This window comes from Lissotriton helveticus, chromosome 11, assembly GCF_964261635.1.
Source record: "Lissotriton helveticus chromosome 11, aLisHel1.1, whole genome shotgun sequence".
NCBI lineage: Eukaryota > Metazoa > Chordata > Amphibia > Caudata > Salamandridae > Lissotriton > Lissotriton helveticus.
The window spans coordinates 225905695-225928148 of NC_136072.1; the positions used below are offsets into that span (position 1 = coordinate 225905695).

The 22454-nt window shown below is 41.4% G+C and overlaps 1 protein-coding gene across 7 annotated transcripts in view; it reads left to right on the forward strand.

Annotated features, from left to right (window-relative positions):
* Nucleotides 1-22454, forward strand: part of MME (membrane metalloendopeptidase) — a 493355-nt gene that overhangs the window by 255764 nt on the left and 215137 nt on the right. For all 7 annotated transcript variants that reach the window (XM_078667833.1, XM_078667832.1, XM_078667829.1 and 4 more), the window contains 2 exons: nucleotides 15994-16128; nucleotides 18177-18278. In XM_078667833.1, the coding sequence (XP_078523959.1) occupies nucleotides 15994-16128; nucleotides 18177-18278 (237 nt within the window). The remainder of the gene's footprint in view (nucleotides 1-15993; nucleotides 16129-18176; nucleotides 18279-22454) is intronic.

Here is a 22454-nt window from a genome sequence, read left to right on the forward strand (position 1 = left end):
TGTGAGATGCGTGAAATACGCTTACAGTAACCGTGAGTAACAGAGAAATTTAAGCAAGACATTTTATCACTGTAGTAAGAAGTCTTAGGTCAAGAAATTGTCATCTCAAATAGAATCTCAGTTAAGAAAAGAATGTGTTATCTCCTTTAAATTTGACAAAAGTATTTCCAGTTGTTTGCTCATCAAGTTGAATGGAAGAGACAACAAGAAAGTAATGTGACAATGAGCCAAGAAATCTGTTAACCAATGCCTGTAGGAAGGAAATGTTGTAACTAAGTAGGCTCCTGCCATGAAAGAGTCAAACTAAAAGGAATGTTTGCTGAAAATTAAAAAGGAACTGTTACCAGAGAGAAGTGGCTCACCGCAATTAGTGGATCACCCGCAAGTAGTATTCATCAGCCTTCAGGAATGTGAGCAAAAGCAAATAGTAATTTGAGCCTCCTAACGAAGAAAACAGGACATCTCTCACAAGTATTCCTCTTATGCTGCCAGCAACTTAAATAAAAAATACGTGTAACCAGAAAACTGTCTGAAATACCTTTCAAGCCACGGTGAGTGCCTATCTGTTATTTTTGCCATTATTCTTGACGGCCTACCTGCTTCGAGAAAATTCCCAGTGTTTCTGTACCCATCCGCTCTTCACTGTGGCAAGTTTCCATTTGATGACGTAGCACAATCTCTGTGGATGATTGCGAACAAGCAGTGCGTACGCCGTGAATGCCCAACGTTTTCATCTGTTGCCCTGGTTACCAGTACCCGGCTGTAGAGGCTATCTCTGTGCGTAATCGCGCAACGTCTTATAATGTCGAACAGCCATCTTGTGCCTTCGTTGCTATTGTTAGGGGAATAAGCATCGGAGGAGACTTTCTTTTTTTTTTTTTTAATATCTTTATTGGGATTTTATGGTGCATTATAAACACATATAATTTAGCATAAACATACAATAGACATGGCTTCCGCCCGGCATTAGAACTGTACAGATATTGGCTAAAATTAGCAGTTCAGTCCAAGAATAAATACACAATTAATGATAAAAGGCATTGAGATAAAATCCGGTTAACGGGGACCAACCAGGCTGGACATACAGAGAAGAGATGGCATGCTACATCCTAAATCACAACCTTGCTTCCCTCCACTTTGTAATAGGTGCCCATAAACGTCTTCCCATCTCCCATCTTTTTGCACCCTTCAATTCATATAGGCTAGACTCTATGTTGTGTATACCCAGTAATCTGGAGAGCCACATTTGGAAGGAGGGAGCAGTGGCGTCTTTCCAGCCCGCCGATAATAAAATCCAGAGAACAGCAACTGATATAAAAACCAAAGCTTCCTCTTCCTTTCCCAGATTAAGCTTAGAATCAGTACCCAGTAGCATCAGGGTAGGGGATAGATCGATCTTATGACCTAGCAGCCCCTCCCAAAATTTCTCTATCTCATCCCTGATCGGACCCAGCAGGCTACAGTGGAAAAACATATGCAGTAAATCTGCTTGACCGGCATTACATCTGGGGCACTTATCATCCTCCCTGACCCCCCATGCATATAGTTTTGCTGGCTTATGGTAAAGGTTAAACACCGTTTTATAATGCTAGGCCCGCAGGTAAGAAGCCCGGAATATCTTTTTATTCAAACATATAGCAAGATCCAGATCTACATCGGGATTACCCAGTTTTGTAGTGTAAGTGCATTCAGTCTTCTCGATATCATCTTGGATCCTCGTTACAAGAAAATTATATACTACATTTATCTTCGTGCACCCTTTAACTAATAGCTCAACCAAGGGGAGATCCACCAGAGGCTGCAGCTTTGGTCTTAAAGCCTTGAGGGTTCGGGCAATTTGGCCATACAACAGTCAATGGTTTGAAGGAATACCAAACCTGTGTTGTAAAACATCAAACCCCACCAACCTCTCTCCCTCCATGATATCCCCTAGGGTCTTAACTCCCAGATGCTTCCAAACCTGAAGATTCCTATCCGCTCCCAACTGAGAAAAAAGAGTAGAGTTACAGAGGTGTAAGTATGAATTTATCTTTCGAGCGTTAAGAAACTTCCTGATAGATTTCCAGACCAACCATGCCCCATAAGGAGTCTTGAGTCGAGCCTTCTTATAAAATCTCCGATCGACTTCACACAACAGTAGGCCTATTGCCTTTTCCCCTAACAACATCTCGAACATGGAGGGTGGGCTCTGCAAATCGATATTTTCCTCCTCAGAGTCCTCCTCAGAGTGAAAAAGGACAGACATTTGTATCAAAAGGCAGGGCCAGTGATAGAGTCCTAGATTTGGGAGTGCCAACCCACCCCTTTCCCTGGGAAGTGACATAAGGCTGGTAGAGCGCCTGACTTTGCCATACTGCCAAATGAATCTTATAAAAACGGATTCCAAGTTTTTCATTATTTTTTCATCAATAAATAGGGGTATGGCCCGGAACATATACAACACTTTGGGAAACATTGACATTTTTAACAGGTTTACCCTCCCTATCACTGAAAGATGCAACACATCTATTCTTTTTAACTCAGCTTCTATAGCCTAAATAAGAGGGGGATAATTTTCCTCTACAATTCTGTCAACTGAAGCATTCATTTTCACCCCTAAATAAATAGCAGATTCCACGAATCTTGGGTCAGACTTAACAATATTTTTAGAACAGATTATCTGTGTTTTTGATTCGTTTAGCCTGATCGACAACCGAAGACCCTTGCCATCTGGGCCAAGACTGGCAGCGCCTGCTGGGGATTGGAAGTGATAACTGCCAGATCATCTGCATATGCCAAAATGTTATTCACATGGGCATTACATACAACAGGACTTATCCTAGGGCACCCCAATATTTCCTGAATGAGGGGGTCGATATAAAGAGAGAAGAGAATAGGGGAGCAGGGGCAACCTTGCCGCGTCCCTCTCTTAATATCAATTTTGTCCAATCTTTCACCCATGACCACTACTCGCGCTACCGGATCCAAATACATAGCCTTGAGAGCGTTAATGATTTTTTCACCAAAACCTCTCCCTGCAAGAATACCCCATAGAAAGCTCCAAACAACACGGTCAAAAGCTTTCTCTGCGTCGAGCAGGATCATGGCCAAACCCGCCTCCCCCCCGTGGCAGTCTGGGCGTCAAACAAGGCTATTGCTCTACTTATATGATCTGTCGTACCGCGACCAGGGACAAACCCATGCTGCCAAGGGGAGACAAGACCGCCAATGATCCTGCCCAACCTCTTGGCCCATATTTTCGAATAGAGCTTAGTATCTGCATTAATCAGTGAAATCGGCGGTAGGACCCTGGTTTCTCGCTCGGTTTCCCCTTCTTATGAAAAATTATTATATTGGTTTCCCTTCATGACTCCAGGACCACCCCTGAGCACAGCACCCCATTAAATAAATCCACAAACAACGGGATGATCTCGGTTTCAATAGGCCTATATACCTCCAGGGGGATCCCGTCTGGGCCTGCTGCCTTACCTGATGCTAATTCCCGTAGTGCGGCTGTAATCTCACTCCCAGTGATATCCCTATCCAGTTCTTCTCTTGCTGCATCATCCAGGCAGAGATCCTTATCCACACACTCCTCCCCTGGTTTCTATTGCGATCTTCCTCATCATAGAGCCTTTGATAGAAGTTCTCAAAAACCTTCAGTATATCCTTGGCCTCAGTGTATTCAATCCCATCCTCTTCTATACAGGAAATTACATTCTTGGCTTTCTCCTGTCTTAGTCATAGCGCTAGGGCTCTACCAGCTTGCTCCCCTGTTTCATAGCGTTTGGCCCATGTGGTTTGAAATTCACCAATCGCCTTCTGAGTTATCTCCTTCTGTAGCGCAGCTTTGACCGTCAGCAGTGCATTTTGACTTTCGCTACTATCCCCCCCTGAGGCAATTTCCTTGATGTGTTGTTCTTCTACGATAGCTAATTTCCCCATTAGTCTCTCCACCTCACACCTATCCTCTCTTCTCAGCCTGGCAGAGCAACTAATAGATTCCCCCCTTAAGGCCGCTTTAAATGCCTCCCAAACCCCATTGCGGGAGGTACTGTATCTGTTAGCTGCAAAAAATTCACCCGACCAGTTATTGAGGTGCTCTACAAACCTATTATCCGCCAGTAGTCTCCTTTCAAAAGTCCAAGTTGTCCTTTTCCTTTCCACCTTACTCAACTCATACGATAATACCAGAGGATTGTGATCCGAGATTAATCTCGGGAGTTTTATAATACCTACCCTATTAATTTTGGAGGAAGATATAAAAAAGTAATCTAGCTTGGTATACTTCTGATGGGGGTTTGAAAAATATGTAAAGCCAGGGTTTTGGGGCTCTTTTGCGCCCCACACATCCTTCAGCCCATGTGAGCTGATAAGAGCTTGTATTGCCCTAAAAACTCTAGGTTTTCGCCCAGCATACAGTGCTCCATTCAGCCAATCCGCTGAGATATTTAGATCTCCACATAATACTGTAGGGGTTGGCCAACTAACTAATTCTAATTCTAGAAGATCAAAGATCTCAGGGTCATCCATGTTGGACCCATAAACTACACTTAGTGTAAAACTCATTTCCATCTCCGCTATTGCCCATCTTCCATAACTGTCCCCTTTGACACGTCTAGCCCCTCCCAAAGATGATCTTGCTAAGATCGCAACCCCCCTAATTGTTGAATATTGGGTTGAGCATGCCACCAGCTCAAACCCATTAAGGAGCAACAATTTCCTCTTAGCCCTCGGGAGATGGGTCTCTTGAAGGCAGAGAACATCTATTCGATTGTGTTTCACAAAATACGCCAACCTTTGCGTCTTCCTCCAATCATTCATCCCTCCCACATTAACTGTACAGATTCTAATGTTCACCATCCTGATGAACCAAGCAGCCTACTATAAAAAACTGAGCCTTAATCAGCCTCTTCTTTGTGTTTCTGTACCCATCCGCTCTTCACTGTGGCAAGTTTCCATTTGATGACGTAGCACAATCTCCGTGGGTGATTGCGAACAAGCAGTGCGTACGCCGTGAATGCCCAACGTTTTCATCTGTTGCCCTGGTTACCAGTACTCGGCTGTAGAAGCTATCTCTGTGCGTAATCGCGCAACATCTTATAACGTCGAACAGCCATCTTGTGCCTTTGTTGCTATTGTTAGGGGAATAAGCATCGGAGCGCATTTCAGTGAAGACAAGTATTTATTGATTTTGTTCCCATGGTAATAGGTGTTACGGGACCACTACTTGACATTGCCCACTTCCTGCCATGGAGGTAATATCCTTCGTGTGTCATCGTCATGCCCTCATTACCTTGCCGAGCATCAAGTCAGACACACCATTGTGCATAAAACTCAAAAGGTGAGAGAGCACATGCAGCGTACAGTTTCAGTCGTGCTGTTTATTTTGAATTGCACTTCGAGTACGAGTTTAAACAAACGAGTTGATGTTAAGAATATAAATCCTTTTACGTGACTGCCACACAGTGGATTTTTGTAAGAACAACAGAGATTTGCGATTAGTCAGGAAGCGTGTATAAGAGCCCAAATCAAACGTAAATATAATGTGTATTATGTAAGCAACAGTGTTGTTCGTCGTGATACACATTCCGTCTAAGTACCACTCGTCAATGTGCATAAGATGAATACTCTTTCTGCACCAAAGCCATCGCAATTACTAGCACGTCAGTCACAACCATAATTAGTGCCTGTTTCACACAGAGAGCTCAATGACAGGGCAAAGAGTTGAATTAAGTGCAAGTGAGCACATAAGCGGGTTGCTGGACCCAAACCAGAGGCTAACCTCCTACAACTGAGAGCTACCACGTTGCATAAAAACAAGATTTGAAAACTGTATGCTTGTAGAGACTTAACTGCATATAGTTATTAAGCATCAATGGGGTGTATGGAAACAGTTTTAACGGCACAGTGTTAAAACCCTTTGCAGCGCATAAACACTCTAATGCTTAGTGACTGCCAGTTCAAACCAACGAAAATACACTACCGTGGTAAAGAATTCAACATTAGGGCGGAAGATCCAGAACCACGACGAAACAAAGTTTGTCCCAAGGTTCAAGAACCAGTTTTCGACAGAACCAGGAGGTGACAATGGTTATAGAACAAGGAGGTGTTAAATGCCCCAGAACCAGAAGGAGATAAAGGTCTCCAGAATCTGATCCGGGAGTGGACAAAGAATGTCCCAGGACTGGGAAGGGACAAAGGCCCCAGAATGAGAACCGGGAGACGACAAAGGACGTCCCAACGACAAAGGACGTCCCAGGACCGGAGGGAGACAAAGGCTCCAGAACTAGTACCAGGAGTGGACAAATAACTTCCCAGGACCGGAAGGGGACTAATGGCCCAGAATTAGAACCGGGAGAGGACAAAGGATGTCCCAGGACCGGAAGAGGACAAAGGTCCCGCAAGGACCGGGAGAGTTCACGACCGAGATTCGTGACGGACAACAGTTCCAGTACTACAACAGGGAAAGTTGTGACAAGGTGGTTCTCTGAACCGGGGTAAATATTCCACGTTTTGAAAGGCTTAAAGCCCACAGTACTGAGACAGTTTGTCCGCAAAAGAAATAAAATTTGAAAGTACTCAGAGGCCCGAATGACAACTAGAGGCTTTCAACCGGAGAATAAGAACCAGAACCTAGATACCTGGCCCCGAACTTTATCTTGGACAATAGATCTGGCTCTTAAAAAAAAAAGAAAATCTTTTACGGGAACATCCTTCCAGAACTTTTGACCCATTGAGGCAACTGTTGAACTGTTCTATCTTCAACAATTAGCGAGAAGCCGCGACGGACAAACACTGATTGGAGAAAGTGGACTCTCTATTTCCATTTTTGATGGCCACAATGACGGATTGTAGAGAGTAGACTGGTTCTTCGTGTTTTGTCAATCGAAGGGGAGAAGGTGGTCATCATGATCTTCACCATCATTCTCATCTTGATCCTGATTCTCTTCCTTCGTGTTCTGGAAGTTCTTGAGGTCGCTGACCTCTTACGTGTTATATGTTTTCTTCTTCCTGTTTCTCCATGCCTAAGTCTTACTATGTGTTTGAGTTTTTCATTTGTGTTTTATCTGTAAAGGGAGAAGATGTGTTGTATATTTATACTTATTTCAATGTGGCTACTTGGTGTCTGTAGTCCCTTCTTAGTGTTCTTATTTTACCAGTCTCCCATACAACCTAAGAGTGTTCTATCTGTGATGTGAAGATTCCAGCCTTGGCAGTTGATGGTCTGGTCAGCTGTGAGGTTTATTGCTCTGCTGTCTTATTCTATGTAACTTAATAAATCCATCTTAATAACCTGAAGACGTGTCCTGCTGCCTACTTAAATTATCTACAACAAGTAGATTTTTCATGTTTCATATGTTTGGAATGGCAATTACAAATCCTCTTTATGGCTTAAGTCGGATTTGGCATTACTATTTTAGAAATGCCACTTTTAGAAAGCGGACATTTTTCTGTGCATATGCCTTTGCGTGTTTTGCAGCCTGTCTCCAACACATGTCTGGGTTGGGTGACAGTTACACTATGTGCTATACCTCTGGACAGCCACAACTCAGGAAGGATAGGTGGGTCAGAGTACTCATCTACATACATTTGCATACTGATGGCCTTGCCTGATCAGGATGGAAGGAAGGGGCTTCCACTTCACTTGAATAAGTATTGTCCTGTCCTCACACAAAGGACTGACTACCCCCACAGGTATCCTGGCAGACAGCACTGGGTTGAAAGGGATACTTGTCCAATTAAGAGAGCTGCTTCGAAGTCACCCCTACATCAAGAACACTTTTGGGTATAAGTACTGGGTCTTTGACCCCCAAAATCAGATACTACTGAACTTGTAGCTGAAGTTCTGCCAGAGGAACTGCTGTGCTGTGGAAAGGGCTCAACTGAACTGCTGATCTGAAAGGCCTGCTTTTCTGTTTGTTTTCCTGATGCCATGTTGTTCTCTGACTCTGCTGTAGAAGAGCTGGACTCTGCCTTCACTCCAAGTGATCTCCAAGGGCGTGTTGGCTTGCCTTCTGTTGCTTGAGACTCAGGGATATTAAAGTCTCTATCCCAGCTCCTGTGCCTGGCTCACTGGAAATGGCCTAGATACTTACAACGTGTATTCCCACTTATCTCCTGTCTGCATGTAGCAGAACCGGTGCATCAACCCAGTTGTGGGAGTAAAATCGGTGCATAGCACTCAAACCAGTGGTTTGCCTCCCGCGATCAACACATCATACAGCATATCTGCCCCACTGCAGCTCGGTGAGATTGATGCATCCCCTCAACTGTGTGGCAAAATTTGGTGAATCGCTCGATACCTCTCGACTCTAACACCCATCTTCAGATCTGACTCATCGACTACACTGCAGGGAAAAGATCGTTGAATCCTGCATCTGAGAGCCATGACATCAACACAATTCACAGTTTGCCACCAGGAAAGGTACTTTGTTTACCGGAACCGGCATGGGTTCAGTAACCAGCCGTCGCTCTATCACGGTAGGCCTGAACTTTGAATTTACCCTGGCCCAGCACGACAAAAAGTAACCTTTTTAGCAGTACTTGCTTCTAAGCACTTACTGCATTTATTCTTTTAAAAATCAATATCTAAACTTCTATACATTGGATTTTTTATGTTTTGGTCGTGTTTCGTTTATAATGTAATAAACTATTTTCATAAACATGCTTGGAGTTTTTTAGAGGTTTATTCACTGTGTTACTGTGTGTGTGTGTGTGTTGCACAAATACTTTACACATTGCCTCTTTAGATAAGTCTGACTGCTCTGTGCCAAGCTACCAAAGGGTGAGCACAGATTATCTTTTAGTGTGTATCCAGCGTACCCTGATTAGAGTGGTGGTTCCTGCCTGGTCTGGGTGCATACCTCATTCAAACCGGAATCCCATTTATAACTGTGCCTATTTACCTTCTATTTTTTGATGCTCAAATATTGAAAACACTGTTGCACTGTTACCTAAGTTTCTGTATTTTTTTCAGGCTATTTGTTTAGAATTTTCTCCACAGGTATTTAAAAATATAGATACATTGTTTACTAGGTTTGTTTGGGGATATAATCGACCGCGCAGGGCATTGAGGTGGCTCACTAACCCCAGAGAACGTGGAGCTTGGGCTCTCCCCAACTTCAAGTTATATTACTGGGCCACAGTATTAAGGTAAAGCTTGAGTCTTATAACTGGTAACCCAGGAAGCGGCAATATACCAACACCACAAGAACTTATTCTGGGAGAAGGGGCCGCTGGATGTCTATGGCGACATGTTAATGACGGGTATTTTAAAAAAGTCAAATTTAAGACTATCAATAATGTTAGCAAAGTCTGGGGGAATGTTAAAAAGTTATTAGGACTAGGTCGCTATTCCTACTACACTCCCGTGAATCAGAACTCAGATCTCCCGGAGATATTTCACGATAACTGTATAAAGAGATGGAACGATCTGGCGATTACTCAGCTTGGCTGTTTTTTTTCGACTAATGGATTTAAATCATTTGACGAATTAAAGCTAGAATTCAATATTCCTAATAGGGATTTTTTTCAATTTCTTCAAGTGAGAGATTTTCTATTGAAGAAAGTGGTTGGCCGGATCAAATTTCAATCGTGTTCATTCATAGGAAACCTACATAGGGAAATGCCCCTAAAAATCAGTGAGATTTATGGGGCTATGAATGCATTGTTACCAGATGACATGAACAAACATATAGTGGCATGGCAGACCAAACTTGGATTATTTAGCCGAAGTTTGGCATATTCAAGACCTATTTTTCAATGTATTATACCCCATCTAAAATAGCTAAATGGGGAACTGGGAAAGGCACAACTTGCCCACGTTGTGCACTCCCAGCGGCAGATATCATCCACATGTTTGCCTCCTGTGACTCGCTAACTAATTTAATCGCCGAAATATCAACCTTTCGTACAGAGATAGCGCACTATGAGGTAAACATTAAAACAGCAGAAGTCATGCTGGGTGTGTCAAACAGTGATAGGCCAAAACAGATACAAGGGTTAATTTTTGTCGCGATGGGGTGCTCCGGTTCTGTGTTGCATCAGCTTGGTTTGATCCGATACCACCATCATATATACAGTGGAGGGCCAGACTGCTGGCGACATGTAGCCTTGAAGTTGCCATCTATAGGAATAAAGGGTATAACACTCGTAGAAGAGGAATGAAGATATGGGGTCCCCTACTCGACTGGATCGAAGAGAATGATTAGGGGGAATAATGGGAGATATTCGACATAGGAATATGTTGTTAGTTCTATGAGGTTTTCCTCTTTTTTCCTTTTTTGTTTATGTATTTCTCTCGCTTCCCTTTCCTTTTTGTTTTTGTATTTGTATTTATTTCCTTATCTTAGAAAATGATTGAGCTGTAATATGTATCTACTTATGTTTCATTGTATAAATTGTCACCTGGTCTCGTGGGGGGAGGCGGGTGGGGGTTGGGCCAATTGTAAAGCTAATAAAAATCTGCAATAAAGATTGTTAAAAAAAAAAGAAAACACTGTTGCACAAATATGTCTTGTACCTCTAAATCATCATCAGAATACAAGAGAAGCTGATTTCCTGACTTGTTGTTTGTCCCTGGTATTACACTTATCTAGAGTGTGTGCGGGGGGCCTCGGTCTGTTCCTTTCAATGCAGGCACCAGATCCTGTTCTGTGACAAGGAGGGACACACAAAGCGTACCTTAATAGCAAGCATAGACCTACTCTCCATGCACTGGTTGAGTCCCATAAAGTGCTAATGGCAGTGTATCGAATTTCTAACCTTTTTCCTTGTGACAGGAGAAAGCATGATCTACTGATCCCTCTAATGTAAAATATTCCTTTGTAATGGAACCCCAGAGTCTGCATTGACATTCTGTGCTCATGCTGAGGATGTATACGTGTAGTAGGTATGAGACACGTGAGCTAGTAGGACTCTGAGTGTGAGGAGAGTCTGAGTTCCGTGAAAAATTGGTCCATTTTGAATTGCTCCTGTTTTACCGTGACACAGCACAGAGGATGATTACAGCTTTCTCAGAATGTAAATGTATTGCCTACATTCCTGTGGCAGAAGGGTGGAAATCAAGACACTGAAGTGAGGGTGAATGAGACAGGACGGCCTTTAGAAATTCAATGAGGGCTTTGTCAGCAAGGGGGGGCTGATTCTTCCTGAGCACTGACTTTTTGGTAGAAGGTGGGCTCGAGGGGTGCAACTGTAGTTTCCGTCGTTCAAGGTTAGGGCATTTCTAGACACGGCCTTCTATTTGTTTATCAACAGTGCACAGTGGAGGATGGCTGAAGGGCCTGGATCACCATCCAGGCACTGTGCCCAACCGTCAAAGGACACTAATCCCCACTGTACAAACCCATTGGCAGTGTCCAGAAGGGGTTGGCAGAACCTCGCTTCCAACCAGGTCCTCTGTACAACTCTCCATGGGCACCCATCCCTTGCTGTGCTCGGACTTCACCCATGTGCGGCAGGGATTGGCCACGGTGCCTGGCCATGGAGGTCCTGCACACTCTTGTCACAGGAAATCAAACCCTACTGTGCACAGTCTTTGACACCAAGCAATTAGGCATTTGGCCAGGTTGAGTTTTGTATTTTATTTTTGGATTTGTGCATCCTTATTTAGTAATGCAACACCAGACTAGGCTTAATTCCTGAACACCACAATGACAGGACAAGTTTTTCTAGCCCATGCATTTCATTGTTTTGCAGTTCTAAATCTGCATCTGCATATCATCATTAAGGGATGCCTGGGTTGGTGAAGCTTGCCTGGATTGGCAGTACTTTAGCATTAAGTTTGCCCTGGAATTACAGATCCTTTTCAAGATCTGTGAGTCCCAGACACCTTTAAGTCAACTAGGTACTTGGCACCTGTTTCACTATTATCAATCCCAGATGCCCTTTTACATGTCAGAGATCCTCAAATCCCTAAAACGATAAATGGATCCTGTTACTCTATTTGTTTTTTTAATTTTACATCAAGAGTTGCCTGGGGTCAGGCTGTGACTATCCTAACCCCTGATTATGTCTTTCTAATTTTTTGCTCAGGACACAGAAACCATGCCTGCAGCCTGAAAAAGTGGGCACAAGACAATGTTCTTCTTTTACAGCCAGCCAATCAGTCTCTGGAAACTGCAGTTCTAACTCTGGAACCCTGCATCTGAAAGGAGTGATTGTAGAAAAGGCTCCATTTTCCAAACCGATTCCTTTATTTTTAATTTTTTTGTATTCAAAGTGGATGACAGAGATATACTAAAGTGCCAACTATTCCAGCCCTCTCTGTAATTGTTCCTTTATACTCATGTCTAAAAAAGTACTCAGCAGATTTGCACCAAGCAACAAAAGCATGCTTTCTTAGTAAAGTTGTACTCTCATACCAAGTTTGATCTAAATTCGTTCAGCAGTTTAGTCTGTAGGCGAGGCTGCAGGTGGGAGCAAACATTCTCATGGAAGCTAGAATGGAAACACATCTATTTTCACACTTTCTTGAACTGTTTTCTCCAGCGCTCATCTGCTCTAAAGCTGGCATGTGGACCTTAGCTGATTATGTCTACTACCAAATTTAGGATAGATTCTTTCATAGAGTCAAAAGTTACAGGCAGATTAAAAAATAAATTTTGACTGGAAAGTGCACTTAAAAATAATTACACAATGGTGAATTCCCTTGGGTAATATATATTTGCATAGTTAAGTTTTATATACATGTACATGTATAATAGAAAAGCTGAAGTACGTTAAAATAAATTTAATACTTGTAGTTATCTACGACTCCTGTTGTAAATATAGCGATTTTTTTTCTGTGATGCAATGACTCCTGATGTGCTGCCTGTTGTGCTCTGACTCCCAATGTACGAGTCCGATCTAATGGTAGTATACCTTATCGATTTTCAACAATAAATGCCCTGTTTCTCACTGCTCTCTATCATGTGGCTGTGACTAGAATTCAGGAGAGATCATTAAATGTATCTAGCATTGCCCGCTGTAATGGACCATAAAGCTACAATACCACATGTCTTTCAGAAATATTACTCACTTTTAATTTGCTTACATTAGAGTAAGCATCACGTTGGGAGGTTCAGAAAAATGTTTTCTTGTTGAGAAATTAATATGTCAAGACATCCAAATTAGTGGACAACCGGAATGTAAACAGCATTATTGGAACTAAAGCACCACATAAAAACCCATTAGCATGGTAGTGATTTCACTCAGTTAGACCTTTCACAAGGAGGAGAATTCTCCAGTACACTTTGTGAAAGAAAACACAATTGAATGATCATTTATTCATAGAACTGAGCTAGTCTCATTAGGCCCGAAGGGGTGCAATTTATGTGGTGCCGCTGTGAAAGATATAATCCACCTGATTTGCATTTGTCCAGCAATGGACAGTGAACGCCGATGCCTATTAAAGGCAAAATTCAACGATAAAGGCATACGCACATGACGACCAGCGATCCTAGAAATGCTGGACTCAGTGGACCCTCAATTTATTTGTAGAGTAATTAAGTATGTTAAAAATTTTGAAAACAAAAGAATAGATCACACAAACTAGAACTGTTGGAATCTTTTAACCTGTATCTTTTATCAGTTTTGAGGGAGCATTAGAATCATTTGGTTTTACAGAATCGCCAATGTTCTTTTTTTTTCTTTTTTTTTCTCCTTTATCAATAGTGTCTTAACTTGAATACTTGAAGCAGTGTTTTTCATTTAACAAGTACAAATTTCTGTTCTTTTTAATTAATATAGTATGTAACATTGTAATGGTTTTTATTAACTATACAATAAAGAATTTTATTAGTCTCCATGCAGATGGCATAGCATGAATATGTGACTTGCCAACAAATGTTAAGTGCATTTTATGAACTGCAACCGTTTAGCCATGTTTCTGATTTGATCTTTGGTTGGTGAGTAAAATGTTGCATGTTACTTCGTACACCAGTCTTATATACTGAGGTTGTATGGTAGAATATCAACTACAGAAACTTTGTCTGATATGAGTATTGTGTCCAAAATATCGTTCACAAAAATTGTTGTTCCATGGGAGTACATCTTCTAGTATTAACCACAGTGAGTCAATATATTGAGGACTTATTTAAAGAACGTTGGACTTTTGGTACAAAGAATGCACTCAGTAAAAGTGATTAAAATTTGCATGCCAACTTTTATCGAACATATTGGTATTTTGTGATGTGACCTATGCACTAAAAGGTTTGATCCGAACATACCAAATAGTGGTGAGTCACAATTCAACCTATCTCATAAATATTACGGAGATAGGTTGCAATTTGCAACTGACTATTATTAGCTGCCATCCCAGGGATGGCAGCCAGCTTGTTTCAAACAACCACCATGTCTGTGATTGTCTTAAATAAAGCAATCATATTTTTAAGTACAAACAATTTTCATATAGAAAAATCAGTTTAAACGAAAAACATGACAAATGTTGCACTTATTTTTAGCCTTAACACAGTGCTCCAGCATTGGTCCAATGGACCACTGCCTACTCTTAAAAAAGTTTTTGTCAACATTCACAAACGGGAAGAGGGGACTCCTTCCTGTTTGCATAGGTTTACCATCTTCTTTGAGGTGCAAGTAACCTATCAATGTTGTGCTACTGCAATTGGAGTCATAAACCATTGAGACATAGAGACATACTTGGCAAATTAGAAGGGATGCACTAAACATGCCTCTTCCAATTTGCTATTCAGTGCGTACTCTGGAACCTATTTTGCGATTCCATAATATGGTTGTGATTGGTACCCAAACTCTATTTTGAAGTCGGAAAAACTGGGACTTTGGGAATCGGAACCTTTGTAACCACAAAATAGCTTTGTACGTAAGGTCAATTATGTCTTATGCCAATATCCTGGCACCAATATTCTTATGCCACAATACTCATAGATATGCAATCTGTGCATTTAGCTCAAGTTTCCAAAGCAACATAAGTAACAATAAAAATAGGGAAACATCAATACATCTGCTATGAAAAATATGAGAAGATTGTAAAAGCATGTATTGTAAAAAGATCCTTTTTGACACTGCTAAGTAAGATTCCGTTGGGCTTAATCAATTTTAACCACACATAACCGCACAGTCAAACATTTTTTATTCACTTATACTATTAGGAGTCTTGCTTATGTCTGTGTTGATCATTTAATTTGATGTGGCTACCAGGTAATATGATTATATTATGAGTCATTTATTGCACTGATACTTAGAAGATAGAAGGCTCGTTCATTCACTGATTTGTTAACCTGCACATACGGGGCATGGGTGTAGTTTTACAAATACTTGTAATTAATGGTTTCCAAGCATACAGAAAATCTAGAACAATTGCAGGTTTACAGGGCTGCTCCAGGAAATGTTTAGTGAATTCCAAATTCTGACCATGCAAAGAGCATTCTACATTCCTAAGTATGTTTAGTGCATACAATTTCAATCACGTAAAGCCATTTGCAGCTGCAAGATTACACTTTTCTGGAGTTTTTTTTCTCTCTGCAGTACTATTATTTTCCCTATGGATAAACAGCCCAATCACTCCCCCACCCCTTAGCTAATTTTGATGGTTTGATGGTTTTACGAAGCCATTCGAATTCTAGAAAGGGATGTACTTCAATCCTTATCAGGGGTAAATACCAAATGGTTTCCTGGGGGGATGTCTCAGAATAATAATATACATAAACTCTCAACTTTATGGATATTCCTAAACCTTCCAAAGCATTCCCACCTTTGAAAGTCCACTTCCTTTCCACTTGCTCTCTCAAAGGCATGATCTACTCATGTGGAATAGTGCACCATCGTCAAGTAATGTTCTGCCTTAGTAAAGAAATTTATGAGTGCAACTTCACCATTTGCGAATCTGGTTTAGGATGGAGACTACAATCAGTTTTTGTGTACCAATAAGAATAGCACATTATGTAAAATTCACCATACCTAGGTCAACTATTGAATTTGTTTTGCAACTGTCACTGATACTCATTCCAGTATCTTTGTGGATATTCTTTTACGTGTTTATATGTCTTTCAGGCATGCATAGCTTATGTGGATTTCATGTTCTCTGTGGCTAAACTCATCCGTCAGGAAAGGAAACTCACTTCCAATGACACCATTATAAGGAATGAAATGGAGAAGATTATGGCACTGGAGAAAGAGATCGCAAATGTAAGAACTATTATTTCTTTCCAGGTGTTGTTCAGTCTAGAATTGCATAAGATGGTATGATACATTTGACACGGCCAGTAACATATAGGATTTCTAAATATAATATTTATTTGACATTGTCATTAAGATATACGATTTTGAAATATAACTCCTGATTACACAATGTCTTTAAAAAAACTATTTTTGTGCTAGAGACACCCTTGTGTCAAGTTTACACAAATGCGTAGGTTTACTAGGTTTCCATAGATGCCAACTGATTTAGAGGCCAAAATTCACAGCTACGTACTTTGAAAAAAATGGTCAGTTTTGTTTTCGAGAAATGTGATGTATCCATGTTGCGTTTTGGTCCATTTCCTGTCATGGGCTATAGGCCTACCCACACAACAGGGATACCATTTTTCTTGGGAGACAAATGTTGAGGTTTGCAAGGGATTCTGGGTAACAACCTGTTGATAGCAACATAAGTCACCCCATACTGGATTCCACTGGGTGTCTAGTTAATAAAAATGTGCACTTACATAAACTCTGTATCTTGTGCCCATTATGGAAATACATAGTTTTCCTTGATACCAAGTTTTCACCCTGCCTATTTCACCATATGAGTTCATCTATACTTCTACACAATGAAAAACCATTGTACAGTGCACCTCAGCTGTTAGCTCTGGGTAACTTGGGTCTTAGAGAACCCACAAGCCATATATATTCATGCACCCAGAAGAGTACAGAAGATGTAATGGTATATTGCTTTTTTAAATCATCCATCATGACAAAAGGTTACAGATAAAAATGTTGTCACAAATGGCCGTTTTTCCCAATTCATTTTCAATATTTCTTAATTTCAACAGTTTGTTTCTTTGGGAAACCTTCAGGGATCTACACCTATGAGCTCTTGGTGAATTTGGAATTGTGTCTACTTTCTAGAAATCTATAGCATTTATGGCTCACCAATGGGTTTCACACTCATTTCCACCACAAACTGGAAGTATGTTGAGAGCACATAAATTAGGAAAAATAGGAAACCTCTATGAAAAATGCCAAAAAATCGTGGTAAAATGTGTTTCTTTATTCATCTTTGGATGTTCCTGAAAGATGAGAAGATAGTGACTTTAGCACAGAAAACTGTTCATTAATACTATTTTTAGAGAAAAAAAACGACACTTTTATCCAGAGCACTTTTTCCTATTTACTCCCCAAAACTCAAAATATAGCTATATCTTGCCTATTTTCTCGGTCACCTCCAGGGGAATCCACAAAGCATGGGTCCCTTTAGAGTCTCAGAATGTTGGAAAAAAAGGACACAAATTTGGTGTGGAAACCTTATGTGGAATAAAAGTTATGGAGTCCTAAGCACCAATTACCCAAATAGCCAAATAAGGGCTCAGCACTAGGGGGGCAGCAGTTAAGGAGTTAATAAAAAGTATAATATTTGCATATCAATATATGAAACATTCATTATTATGAAATTAAGTTTTCTTGTTGTGCAATCGAGGTCACAAATTATTAACAGATTGTATGCGACTCGCAAATAGGAGGGGGGCTCCGCTTTCATTTGTTCTCATATTTGCGATTCATAAAGAGGTGCAAAAATATTTTTGGGGAGTCAAAAATACTTTCGAGCTCCTAAAAGGGATTTTGTACAACATAAAGCAGACTTTGCTGTCTCAAGACTTATGCAATTTGCACACTTTATGACTGCAAACATGTATTGCACATATGGACCTATTATTGATTTTGTGCATGCAACCTGTTTTTCATGCTATCATACGTATACATCACAGGAGCTTTGGAATTCTAATGTATTTATATTTAAGAACATATAAAGAATGGGTTAAAGAATAATCACCAAGATATGCAAAGTAGAGAATTAGATTTATTTGAGGACCCTTTATATTTTGTGAGATATGTTGTATCCTTTGCTCAGAAATATATGGCGTGCATTTGTCTAATAGCGTTTGTATAACAGATTGGGAAGAATTCATGGTGTTTCAAGAAGTATTTCACTGATTAAAAATTAATTCACATTAGAGGTCTTCATTGTCTTCCCTCAGGCCACAGCTAAAGCCGAGGACAGAAACGACCCAATGCTTATGTATAACAAAATGACCCTTGCAACTATTCAAGGCAATTTTTCTTTAACTTTTCATGGTCAGGTAAGTGATATATACCAATATTATTTATGGCTGGTCTGTGAGAGTACATAAAATACAGTTTGTGTAGCATGAGAGGCTAAAGCTTTTAAAAGCATATTTTTCAAAATTCAGAACTGAAGGGATAATCTGTGCTTGAATTCTTGGCAATCCTGCATATGAAATACGACCTGCTAAAAGAGTTATGTGTGCCATAATTCCATGGCTTTTGAAATCATTTCAAACAGTTACATTTGCAATTTTGCAGGCCTGGCATCTTCGTGCAGCTAAAGTATTTGCAGGGAGCTTCGGATAGTGGCAGGGAGGTTTTCATCAGAAGGGCCGAAGAATTAGGCTGTGATATGAAAGTGTTATAATTTGATTATGTGATAGCATGTTGCACACTTCCTAATCTGGTGATGCAGGCTTTACTCTATCTTTATAGAGGAGCCTTGTTGCATTCTTTTCAGTGTTAAGCATTCCCTAAAATTATAAGCACATTCCTTGTGGTTCTTTCGTACAGGGCCAGCTTTAGCGCTGGTGGCACCCGGTGCGACAATCATTTTTGGTGCCCTCACACCCTATGACCGTCTCATCGTATTCTCTCACTTCCACCCATCAAAAGTGCCACTCATCTCTCCAGTCATAAGTTACTGCTAAACACAGCACCCCGGATGAAGTTCAGCACCCCCCTCCACAGGTCAACGCCCAGTGCCGCCGCCCTGGTCGCACTGCCCTAAAGCCGGCCCTGCGCTCATGCAATGAACTGCTTGAATTTTAGTAGGATTATTTCCCAACGCTAAAGGAGGAAGGGGCATATTACCAACAACTAGCGATAATTATCGCTATGTTGGCTTAGCGGCAATAATTTTATCGCCGTGTTGCGGCGATTTTTATCGCTTAGGAGCCTTGCTATTATCAAGGTTTATCTCCTAAGTGATAAAAATCGGCCGAAATGCATGAATATCGCTGTAAAGTCAGCGATATTCATGCATTACCGAGCTAATGCTCTTAGCCATGTTACCCACCTCCCATTGGATAACATGGCTAAGAACTGCTCAGGGCAGGTGTTAGCTTTTGGAGATATTCGCGCTTAGCGCGAATATCTCCAAAAGTTGGTAATAGGAGATAGCGATGTTAGCGACTGTTTCCAGTCGCTAACATCTTGGCACGCCCACTTTGCATGTCATTAGTGATAAATATCTCCGACACGCAAAGCGGGGCCCAAGATGGTCGCTATCTCCTACTAGCTGTCGCTAACTGGTGTTAGCGACAGCTAGGTAATAGGGAGATAATTTTATCTCCGCTTTCTTGACTTTTAAAGCCAAAAAAGCGGAGATAAATCCCTTGATAATATGCCCCGAACTCCCTTCTTTGCTTCAGCGTTATTTTGGTTAATAAATTTGGATCTTCGTTTATAAAGTTGTTTCTAGGAAATAAACAAAACTGTGTTATACTTTTATCAATATAAATTGACTTGATGCATTGTTGCAAGTGCATGATTTTATTTTTTCCTGCATGTTGTAAAGATTTGAGATGGTAAAAAATCACAAGTTTTTCTCTTTAAGCAGTTGCAGTCTATGGGCCTCATTTATGAGAAATGACGCATCGCTGCGTGAAAGCAGCGATGCTTCACTTCTCAGTGCGCACTCCTTGCGACATACCTGATGCGTCATATTTACTGTATGACGCATCATGTCGCAAGGAGTTACAGATACGTCAGTATTTCTGACGTATCTGTATGGTGCAAAAGTGACGCATTGCTGGAGTGTTTCACAAAAGTGACGCAACTCAAGTAATGTGTCCTTTCACATGGAGCAAGCCCCATGTGAAAGAGCCTGCGTCAGTCTTACACCTGCTGTAAGGCAGGTGTAAGATTTTGACGCAACGGTGTCCTAGAAGTGACGCAGTGAAATCTCATAGATTCACTGTGTCACGTCTACGAGGCTTTTTGCGGGGGAATGCCCCCCCTGCATACATTATACCTGACGCAGGTATAATGTAGCGCAGGGGTTTACAAAGTGACACATCTGCTTAGATGCGTCACTTTTTAAATAGTGCGCAACAGGAGACATGTTTTACGCCGCCGATGCGTCACCAAAAGTGACGCATTGGAAACGCAAAACTCATGCAAGGCCTCCTAAATGAGGCCCTATGAACGCAGTGTGCACACGGGGTAGATTTACTAACCTTTCACGCAACGCAGCAAGTCAACTTGCTGTGCTGTGTTGCATGGAAGAGAAAGAGCAGAAATACGAAATATATCCTAGGATGTGGCGCACTTCTACCCTCTAATTTTGCTGGCGCACTGAAGACTGCCTAGGGCCAATGCAGACACTTTTGCACCAGCATGCAAGGGTGCCTGCCACTAAGATCCGGCTATCCCGGCTAGGGGGCAGCTCTCTTTTAGACAGGTCCAGGATCTCTTCACTTTCAGGAGAAAATTAAAAACCTGACTTTTTCAGCAGTAGTTCCTGTGCTGGTGTACTTTGTTCTGTGTTTCCGGGTCTTGCATAGCACCGGGACAATCCATGGAAGCCATGCGCTCTATAAATACCTGCTAACATAACATAACATATAATAACGGGCAGCATTGTTTTTGTGCAGGAAGGTGTGACTTCCGGCACAAAATATTAAGTAGGTGAATTCCATTACTGTATGTGTGGTGCAGAATTAAAGAGAAGGTAATGAGGAGAAATGAAGGGGGGAGATTTACCAAATCTCCGCGCAATGCTGCGCTGTATTGCGTGACAGAGAAGGAGCAGGAGAGCACCATATTTTCAAAGATATGGTTCTGTCCTCCCTTTTCCCTTACACAGCACTAATTTCAGCTGCCGTGCGCCATGCACCACCTTAGCGCCATAGCACTAGGCTGTGTGTGAGTCTAGCATAGGTTTTGTACAGGAAGGGTATCCTTTCTGTACAAAATACTATGCCAAGACACAATGCCAAGACACAAGGGAAAGCTTTTCCCACTTTGTATGCATGCTGCACAGTGCAGCACACATGCAAAGTCGGAACAGGAAGGAGAAATTTAAGCATTTCTCCTTCCTTGCGCCTAGTTTGAAAGGGCACCGTTTTCTCACGCTAAACCCAATCTATTGTGTTTTGTAAATTGGGTTTAGCATGAGAAACCGTTATTTGTTGCATGGGAGTGCCCATGCACCACCATTGGCACACCCCATGGTGCAAAGTAATGCAAAGCAGCGCAAAGCGCTGATTCGCATTACCTTTACGTTATTTCCAGGGCTAAACTTGCAAGTTTAGCACTGGAAAGTAAATTAAGAAAAAAAGACTTTGCGCCATTCTGCGTCACTTTTGTGACACAAACATGGCGCAAAATTATAGTAAATCTCCCACAAGATCTTTCTCCCTGTTATGCTAGCCATGAATAGGCCATAATTTTGGAGCGAACCCAGGATTTTAGTATTTAGTAAATCTGGGTTTGCATCCAAATCTATGAATGGATGCATATGAATGCCCAGCTCCACCCAGAGATGGCCCTCCCCGATATGCATCAATCACTCCAGCTCTTCAGAGGCCTTATTATAATTATGATGTTGATAAAGCTGGTAAATGCCTGAAGGTGTCTTGGCGCTAGCATCTGCAATGTTGACGGCAAAGGGAGACTAATAGGGAAGTGCAAAAAGCCAGGGTTTAAATTGCTTCCAGAAAGAGGTCAGATTAGGCTGATTTTATAGATAGAAATGTATTTTGGTGCAGAATTTACAGAAGAGAAAACAAAGCATCTGCCACCCCATGAGGCTTTGTTACATTTGGGGATTGTCACAGTTTTAAATTATGAGGTGCAGAGAGAAGCAGAAAAGAACTATTTGACATTTTTGTAGTAAAATGTTCTGATAGCATCGCATGAACTGCTGCAGTGGGCACACCCCAGAAACAGATGTAGAAAACAGCTGTGTGCTCCTTTTTAAAAAAAATTTTTTTTTAAAGAAATGCTTCAGCGCACTAACCGTCTCTCTCTGAGGTTTTGGCAGGAGTTAACAAACGGCACTGCATGCCACTAAGTTGAATTTTACTGTGGTATTTTGGTGCCATTTTCTAAGCCGCCCAGGTGAGAAGGCATGTATGTATATGATATTTCTATAGTGCGAAGCCAGCCAAAAGGCAGAGGAGACCTGGGGTCAAAGACCAGTCTAAAGTCAACGAGTCACAGGAGAGAAAGCTGGGTTGTGGATG